Source organism: Otolemur garnettii, unplaced genomic scaffold (assembly GCF_000181295.1).
Source record: "Otolemur garnettii isolate 467f Iridium unplaced genomic scaffold, OtoGar3 scaffold00147, whole genome shotgun sequence".
Taxonomy (NCBI): Eukaryota; Metazoa; Chordata; class Mammalia; order Primates; family Galagidae; genus Otolemur; species Otolemur garnettii.
In genome coordinates this window covers 594,767-604,273 of record NW_003852542.1, presented here as the reverse complement: position 1 = coordinate 604,273, position 9,507 = coordinate 594,767, and the positions used below count along the sequence as shown (strand labels likewise).

The 9,507-nt window shown below is 39.0% G+C and overlaps 1 gene segment (V, D, J or C); it reads right to left on the bottom strand.

Moving 5' to 3' along the window:
• Nucleotides 1-1,570: 1,570 nt before the first annotated feature.
• Nucleotides 1,571-9,507, bottom strand: part of LOC111728266 — a 224,977-nt gene continuing 217,040 nt past the window's right edge. Inside the window, 2 exon segments of the V gene segment in view lie at nt 1,571-2,083; nt 7,206-7,240. Of these exon segments, the coding sequence occupies nt 1,761-2,083; nt 7,206-7,240 (358 nt within the window).

Genomic DNA, 9,507 nt, shown 5'->3' with positions numbered 1-9,507 from the left:
AAGACTAATAGTGTCCTTTGCCCCCTTGCTGAAGGTCTGTTCCATTCCATTCCTATATATTTGAGCTTCTACTTAGCTAAATGGAGGAGGAGACCCTGGAAAAACAGCATGTCTGACCCCTTGTTCTGTTCAGCACCTTGAGTGCTTAGAGGCAGAGCAGTACAGGGAGAAGAGCTCCAGAGAACAGTTACGCAGGTAGAGATTTGATCCTGAGCCTCCAAGCTACCAGCTGTGTGGCCTTGGCCAATTACTTATTCCTCTCAGTCTCTCTTATATGTAAACTTGGCATAAGATATTTCTTGTTGTGAACTTATTTCGAAGTATAACATATATAATAAAAGTGCAAAGGTTATAATTGTATAACTCAATAAATTCTCACCCAGAAGCCCCTTCTTTTCCTCTCCCAGCCATCCGACCTCCTCACCCCGCCAGCCCCAGCCAAGAGTAATCCCCACTCCAATTTCTTATTTTACTTATACCTGATTTTGAGCTTCACGTGAATTGAAACATACAGAACATATGTTGTATTTGGTTTCTTTTGCTTAACATTTTGTTTGTGAGATTCAATTATGTTATTAGGTAAAGTTGTAGTTTGTTAATTCTCTTTATCGAATAGTATTAAACATACCACAATTTAACAACCCATTCTACTGTTAGTAGACATTTGAGTTATTTCAAATTTTTGGCTTTCATAAATAAAGCTTCTTTGAACATTCTTTTTTTTTTTTTTTTTTGAACGGGCTGGGTTTGAACCCACCACCTCCAGCATATGGGGCTAGCGCCCTACCCTTTTGAGCCACAGGTGCCACCCTTCTTTGAACACTCTTGTGTAAGTTTTTGTTTTTTCTTGGTGAATAGGGATATCCATAGGAGAGGGATTAGTGAATTATAGAATATGAACCCTTCCCATATTTGTACAACCTTCCCAACACTGTAATACATGTTTTTTTTTTTTTTTGTAATGTCCCATCTATGCCTCTTAAGTGTTCTTGTAAGAAAGATATACCAAACTTTAATGAATGTTTTTAACCTCACAATGTAGTAAAAATTAAATTAGGTTGTGGAACGTGCTCAGCCTGGTCCTCAGCAAAGTGGTATCCCTTAATACATTTTAAAAGATGTGATGAAGGCATAATATTCCATTAAATCTAAACATATTCCTATTTTTTGTTTATTTAGTTTTCCTTACTTTGTTATTTTACATCACGTTGCAATCAATGACTTTCTTTACAGCTATTTTCTTCTTTTGAAAAATTTGCTTTGGTAGATTCTCAGAGTATGTTGAATTGAATCAGAGAACATGTGACTGTTAAGACTGTGAAAAGGACTCTGAGGGCTTGCGGTGGAGATGAAAGCAAGGAAGCCATGGACCAGGGGAGTGGAGGTGTAAGGACAGGTGGCTTTGTAGGTTTTATGGAGGAGCATATTGCAGAGGACAGTAGGGCAAGGTAGAATGGAGGATGACTTTTATAAATGGTGGTGCCTTTTAGGGCAACTGAATATTTAGTGTCTTACTGGGTAATTGGAAAAACAATGGATAGCAACCAATAAATAAAGAAGGAGAGAGAAATCACAGGTGCAAAGATTAACTTTATTCATTCATTCCTCCCCCAATATTAGCATGATTAAAGCCAAGGAAGAGGGGGGATGATGTGGGGAGAGGTGCTGGAGGATTGCAGTAGGGGTAGGTTCCTTGTGGGAGAAGGTCCCAAGGCCTACTCAGGGAAGGGGCTGATGCTGGGCCTGGGAGGCCTCTCCCTCTAACACTCTTGCCTATTGAAGCTCTTGGTGAGGGGCGAGCTCAGGCTCTGATGAACAACCTCACAGGAGTAAACGTTGTGATTGTTGTACGTTGAAACGGGCAATGTCAGCATACTGCTGAGGCTAAAGGTGTTGTCTTTGCTGTCCTGCTCTGAGAGGCTGTTCAGGATATCATTCGTCTGGGTGACGCCATCCGCCTTCCAATTGACGGTGATCTCTCTCGGGTAAAATCGGGTTATTGTGCACAAGAGAGAGACAGTTCCGGACTTCTGCTGCTCCTGGGATGGGGGGAACAGGGCGACAGATGGCTGAGCCACATCCCCTGAGGAAGAAAGCACAGAGAATGATGTTTAAGTAACAGTTCTCCATCCGAGTGCCTTGTTTGGGGACGATCACAGAGCCTGTTAGGACAGACAGACAGAAAGCAGCATCTTTATCCTGTATAATTGTAACAATGGGGCCAGGAAGCATATTTATAATCTTGATGATTTTGAGTTTCTCCCTAGACACCCCCCCCCCTTATGAAAGCTGTAAGTGGTTTTGTTTGAACTCTTTGAAGCCATTCTGATGCCTCTGCATGCTTTCTAAGCTTACCTTTCTTTTTTTCAACTGTGTTCTCTGCCACCTGTAGTACACACCAAGGGTCCTCCAATGTTTTAAACAGGGGGCCAGTTCACTATCCCTCAGACCGTTGGAGGGCTGGACTATAGTTTAAAAGGATAGGCAGTGGCTAAGCAGGACAGGCAGTGGCAGCAAAAACACCCAGTGGGCTGGATAAATGTCCTCGGCGGCCTCATGTGGCCCATGGGCCCTAGTTTGAGGACGCCTGATTTAGACAAAGAAATACAGGCCGTTTTTTCTGTCCTCCTTTAGAAGTCAGAACAAGCTGTGGCCTCTCATTATGGAAGACCAGGCAGCGGTAATCTTGACTTTCACTTCCCCTATGCCTCTTCTAAGACTGTGCTGTGATCTCCCCAGGGCTTGCTTGGGCTTGGCTGGCCAAATCCTCCTACTGCAGTATTGGGCCCCAAGTCCTGCATCTCTGCCAGGATGGATGTGAGCTTTTCTGCCCTCTGTGATCATGCCTGCAACTCTCATCCCAGTCATAAAGGTCTCAGAGTGAGACTTGGGCCCTGATCTGATGGCCTGCAACCTCATGGCTTGATTTTTGGCCAGACCAAGAGGGATCAACTGTGATCTTGGCCACCTGTCTAGGAGGAACTAGCTAACTTCACTTTTGACCTTGAGCAGCTGGCAGATGGCCTCTTGGAAATTCCCCCATGTGGGTATTCCAGCCCTCAGGTGGGAGAACAATAGCTAAAATTAAAAAAAAATAAATCAAGAATCCTTTCCTGAGACCAGGTGTGGTGGCTTCATGCCTGTAATCCTAACACTCTGGGAGGCTGAGGTGAAGGATCCCTTGAGTTTAGGAGTTAAAAACCACCCTGAGCAAAAGTGAGACTCCATTTCTATTGAAAATAGAAAAATTAGCTGGATGTTGTAGCGGATGCCTGTAGTCCCAGCTTCTCAGGAGACTGAGGCAGAAGGATTGCTTGAGCCTAAGAGTTTGAGGAGGTTCTTGTGAGCTAGGCTGAGGCCAGGGCACTCTAGCCTCGGCAACAGAGTGAGACTCTGTCTGAAAAAGAAAAAGAAGAATCCTGTGCTGGAAGAAATGAACAGATAATGTGAACAGGTTTTTGTAAAGCTAATCTCAAGGTTAATTAAGCAGTTCAACAGAATAGACTGAATATTTTTATGTTTGATAACTTTCTTCTCTTTTAACCTTTATTACTAATTTTTTTTTCAAATAAATTTGGGAAATAGGCTTGACAGCAAGTAACATAATCTTTGGAAAATAAACAGGAGAAAACATTCTATGAAGATACTCCCGTCTGTGTGAATTCCTGATAGCTTTAAATTTTAAAATTAAAACATTAAACAACATATCTGATATGGCAGTTATTTCAAGATATCTTATTACCATTCAATAGAGTTTAAAACTCTTTAAAAGTTTTTTAAGTATCTAAACTTGTTTTAGAATAGTTTAAAGCAGTGAAGTAGTTTTTAATCGTTCTAATTAATTAGTTTTAAAAGAGCTTTAAAAGGGCTCTAAACTGGTCTTGAAGACCAAAATAATACTTTTTAAATATCACTTTGGAAATTATCAACAATAACAAATTATTATTTACATTATTATTAATTATTTTACATTACATTATTATTACATTTTACATTACATTATTATTAATTATTTATAATTAAATAACAAATTAAACTATTTTAGAAGTTATAAAATTAAAGTGTCTAGATTAAAATTTTTCTACTATGGAATTAAGGTCTTAGAAAATACATTTATATTAAGTTTTTATTTAATCACATTTATATATGATTATTTTGTACAACTGAAATATAATCTTACCCAGGAAGTTAAATTTTTGAAATAAAAACACATCATCAATTTGTCTTATTTTTTATAAGTTAATATACCTCAATGGTATTTAATGTGACCTTAATGGTATTTAATGTGATTTGCTGAAGACCTGAGTGGCTAGATTGCTGGTATTAAATTTGATTTTTGCTGATGTGTATTTTAACCTAAAAGAGTTGCATATATATGAGTTGCAAAATATATATATTTTGCAAATAGAGTTGCAAAATATATATATTTTTCCTCTGGATTCAACTCCTGTTACCGAAATAAATTTTATGAGTGTGTATTAAAATGATTAAATAGCACTAAAAAAAAAGGCATTAAGTTCTTTCTAATTCCTTAAGAGAAATTTTCATTAATGGGATTTAATAATGAATATGAATTTTACTTTTGAAATCTCTGATAAATCGGCTCTCTCACTGTTTTTCCCATGTTAGCTCATTGCCTGTTACAATTCTATCCTGTCTCTGTTAGTGGAATTATTTGTACCACTGTGTATCAGAAAAGCTGGCCACGGCAGAGTTAACCAGGCTAGCGCTGGATTGCTGTGGCTGTTAGTTGTTAAGATGCACTGCCCTGTGAGTGCCGTGGCATGGCCACAGAAGTCATTCAAACATGAAAGAAGACCACTGCCACGTCTGCAGACCGCTAACTTGGCCGTGGCCTTCTTGGCGTAATAAAATATGGATAAATAACAACTGAAAGTAATAAAAGAATATACTCTTCAAAATATTTTCTATTTTCCCACAAATCCATAGGCATTTAAAAATGCAATTAATTACTTTCTTTTATTTAAACAAATTCCTTGGAAACTGAGCTTTTGGGAACAACTGGCTTCATCATTATAAGTGATTATTTCATGTTTCATGTACAAATTGGATTTTTTTAAAAAGGAATTATCTGCCAAGACCTTATTCCTACAGAAGCTATCATTTTGCCAATTTATGACTCATTTTAGATTCTAAAAATCACATTGCTGATTTTCTAGTAAGCTGCGTCTTCTATATGGCAAAACAGGTAATACTTACAAGATTTCTCACTTACTTCTTAGGGCATACTATTGATTTTTATAGTTATCTTATAAAATAATTTATTGGACAGAAGAAAGAAAATAGGCTAAGAAATACATTTTTCAACTTTTCTGTCTCATATATGAGGAGCAACAATCAATATAAAACTTGGCAAAATGAATGAAAATAAATTTACTTTTGCCCCTTAGAACTCCTAGGGTTCCTTTTTCAACTACTCTATTTTTTTTTCCCTTGGAGTCATTTGGTTTAGATTAATTTAATCCTTTTGTCTCCGAATCCATTTTCGAAGCTGGGTTTAACTTTTGCAGCTGGTGATAAATTTGAAATGCTCTCATTCACCCATCCCCATAAAACTCGTATTTAAGCCTCTCTAAGTTAATATGGGCAATTAGACCCAAATTTCAGTTCTAATTGTGTCCCTCAGCCGAAGGAGAGCCACGCAGCCTTAGCTTAATAGCTTTTCCCTCAACAAAGGCTTCTTTTTGCTGCTGTTATCACTAGACTGACATACAGAGAAAATCTGGCAATTTAGGTGCCGTGTTGATTGACCAGCTGCTCTTCTTTGAGATGGACTAATTTTCAGTTCTTTGCTCATCTGATTTTTCAAAAGAATCCTGTTCTTTTTGGAACGGACCTCAATTTATATCTCCAACATAACCCCCCCCGCCAAATTTACAACTCTATAAGAAAGTGGACTGAAAAAGTAGGCTTATGTTTGCTTTTCAGCATGGTGCCCTTGCCTTAACTTCTCCCTCGACAAAAACCTCCCTGAAAGGGCAGTAAGCCCCTTTCCTAATTCAGTTATTTTGATTTAGAAATCTTAAAAATTAGCCATTAGCTAGCCTCCTGTGGAACAATGTCCTCTCCTGTGTATCTGACCTGGAAATGAAATTTCCTATATCCCTGGCATCCAACTAACAAAAGTACACACCAAGGAACAAAAAGCAAACCAATCAGAACAATCAGAAATAGTGAAGAATCAGTGGGAAAAAATACTTACGTTTGATGTGCACCTTGGTGCCTCCGCCGAAGCTGAGCCACAGTGAGGACTCTGATACTCGCCCCTCAGCAAAAACTCCCTTTGAAGCCACTCATATCAGATTGGCTATTTCTTTCCCATTCTCCCTACAAATCCTATTCTCTTCTCAAAACCAATAATTTTTCTGTTTGCTCGGCTTTTAAGTTGGCTACCTTATGTTCTGTCATTTACTTTTGAGCCGCCAGGAATAGATCATTTAACCAAAATACCACAAGCTAGCACAAATGATATAACAACACCAAGACCTCCCAAAAGATTGAGCACAGATGTACTTACGTTTTATTTCTAGCTTGGTCCCTTTGCCGAAAGTAATCACAGTGATTTGTCTTTAACCTCTCCCTCTACAAAAACCTCCCTGAAAGGGCGGGCAGCAAGTCCTCTTGCCCAATTTAGTTATTTTGATTTAGAAATCTTCAAACTTAGACATCAGCTAGCCTCCTGTGGAACAATGTCCTCTCCTGTGTTCCTACCCTGAGAATGAAATCTGCTATATCCCGGCATTCAGCTAACAACACACATACAAAGGAACAAAAAGCAAACCAACTGACCAATTAGAAATAGTGAAAAGTCAGGGGAAAAAAGTACTTACGTTTGAGCTCCAGCCTGGTTCCTGGGCCGAAAGTATACACACAGTGGTTTCCCTTAACCTCCTGTCTGTACAAAAACTGTGTTCCTTCTGACAAGTGAGGAAGGCTCCATCCAGACACATTATTATGCTCCCCGGTACATTTCCAAAGCTATCTCTTATACAAGTTCTTCTCACCCAGTGCAGTCATAGAAAATATACAATCAATGCTCAAGTTTGCCTATAGAACCTCATCTTTATCTTTGCCCTGGAGGATATCATAATCTGGATGCAGAGAGTCAGCTTATAGATCACTTCCTAGACCCAGCGACCATAAGACACGGACAACCAAGAAAGGAAAGTTTGGGTTTTACTCACGTTTGATTTCCACCTTGGTCCCTCCACCGAACGTCCACCACGGTGAGAGCTCCCCATTGTCTCACTGTACAAAAACCCTCTCACTGAAGGGGAACAGAGCTCTGGGTCAGCTGCTGAGGCTTAGCTCCCTTTCAGAGCAGGTGTGGAAGCCCTGGGGCTTTTCTGACAAAGCATGTTCGTCTTCCTAGATAAGATCTAAAAACATAAAGACAATATGTTTTCGTCTATGGCCTTATTGCCCCTCCCTCTTTCTTAGCAGCTTGCCATTTCTGTGCTACTCATTGTTTGTTTATTTTTTGGATGGCAGCTGAATGTAAATCACAAAGAACGACAAGCACATTACAAACGTTGCTACTTCTTTATACTTTTTTCCTGGGATGGGGTGGGGAGCTTTTGTGAATGATAAACTTCATTTGGTGTAATTATGGAACTCTCTGCGAGTAATACATCTTGTTAAATGTTGTCTTCCTATTTGGACTTCTTTGCTGTGACATTGCTTTAAAAAAGGCAGACTAAATATGTATCAAATCAAGGCACATACCTTTGAAATGTAGTTTGGAATTTAGCTATGAATGACACATACACAAAAATGAAGAACAACAGAGCAGAAAAGTAGACTTTGGTTGGTTGGTTGGTCTGTTGCCATAGGACGGGCCGAGCTCAGGTTTTACTGAGCTGAGCAGGTGCATGCACGTCTTTGGAGCTACCCTAGAACCATGGCATGCTGTGGTGTTTCCACAGGAGTCCCGTCAAGGACACTGAAGACCTCCTTTTGTTTTGAGTGCAGCTTACTGTAGTCTTGTTTGTCTCTGAACCCAACCCCTTCCATACATTGCTCCCACCACCCTAAACTCCTTACAGTTCTTCTTCGGCCTCCCGCTTTTACAAAATATTCCAACTGCTCAGAGACACCTTTGCCAAGCTGGGTTAGTTTGTAAACAGCTCATTGTCTTTCAAGATTCAAACTGCAGAGAGACCTTCTTTCGGATTTTACCCAAGCAGGTGACTGGCTTTGCAGAGAATTGGGACAGGTCACCGGGCCTAGAATGCCTAATTGTTCTGACCTGCTGTCAGATTCTCTTTTACTCTACTAGATTGTGTTTTCATGTTTCATTTGTCTTGTGTTTGGGAGGCCCCGTATTTTCACCTGGCAAATGTTCAACTAACATTTTCCGAATGAATGATAAAACAATGAATAATTGAAAACCAATAACAGATCAGAGATGATAAATTATAATAGATCAAAGACTAGTACTGGCCACTGAAATAGTAAGTTTTACAAGAGAAATTGTAGCTGTTAATTTAAACATTAGGGGTAGGTTTATCTGATTCTGTCACTGGGAGCTTTGCTAGTTTCCTTGAATAGCAGTAACAGCAGTGGGCACAGTAAAAGCCCTGACTTAAGCATTATACAAGGTGTCCAGGTAACAAAAACATTTATACTGCACTAATATTTTGAAATGATAATAAGAAATGAATAAGCAATAGGTCTCACTAGAAGTTAAGGAAAGGAAGGGATCAAGTTGGAGGTAAAGAGAAGAGAAATCTTGGCAAGTGGAAATTAAATGTGTCAAATAGCTACCAAGAACATAATTAACATGGATCCTAAATAGGATAAAAAGTTATTTTCTCTGCAAAGATATATGTAATACCAATTATAAAGGTTGACATTTACTGAGCACTTACAAAGTGCCAGACAATAAATCTAGATGACTGCATTTACTTCTCTCCAAGACTCTATGAACTAGAAACTAATATTATCCTCTATTTTGTACATGTAAAAAGAGGTCAAGTACCTGGCTCTTGGCAGTCAGTGGCAGAGCTGGGATCTGAACCCAGAGCCCATGTACTTAACTGTGCTGTACTAAAGATTAGACTCAGGGGGTAAAATCACCCAAAAGAGGCAGCATCAAAGCACGAAATGCTGGGGTAGGGGGAGGAAAAGGGAACTCCTTAGACTGTCTCAGGGTTGGAAACGACTGAATACGTATGCCTAGATTGTATATATAAGACCATGCATGGAAATGTTGTTTAAAGATGGAAAATAACTAAAATATGGACAAATAGCACTTTGGTTAAACTAGTTATTTGAAAACTTTATAAGGGAGCATAAACAGCCAGCAAGTTTCCTTTACATCAGTAACAATGTAGGAAGTAGCTTTCTGTCTAGCCCCATGCAAGGTGTTTGTGAAAATGCAGGTCACTGAACAGTAAGTGTGGTGTGGTGTCATAATCCCATTTAAGCTGATTTTATTTTATTTATTTATTTATTTATTTTTTGAGACAGAACCTCAAGCTATCC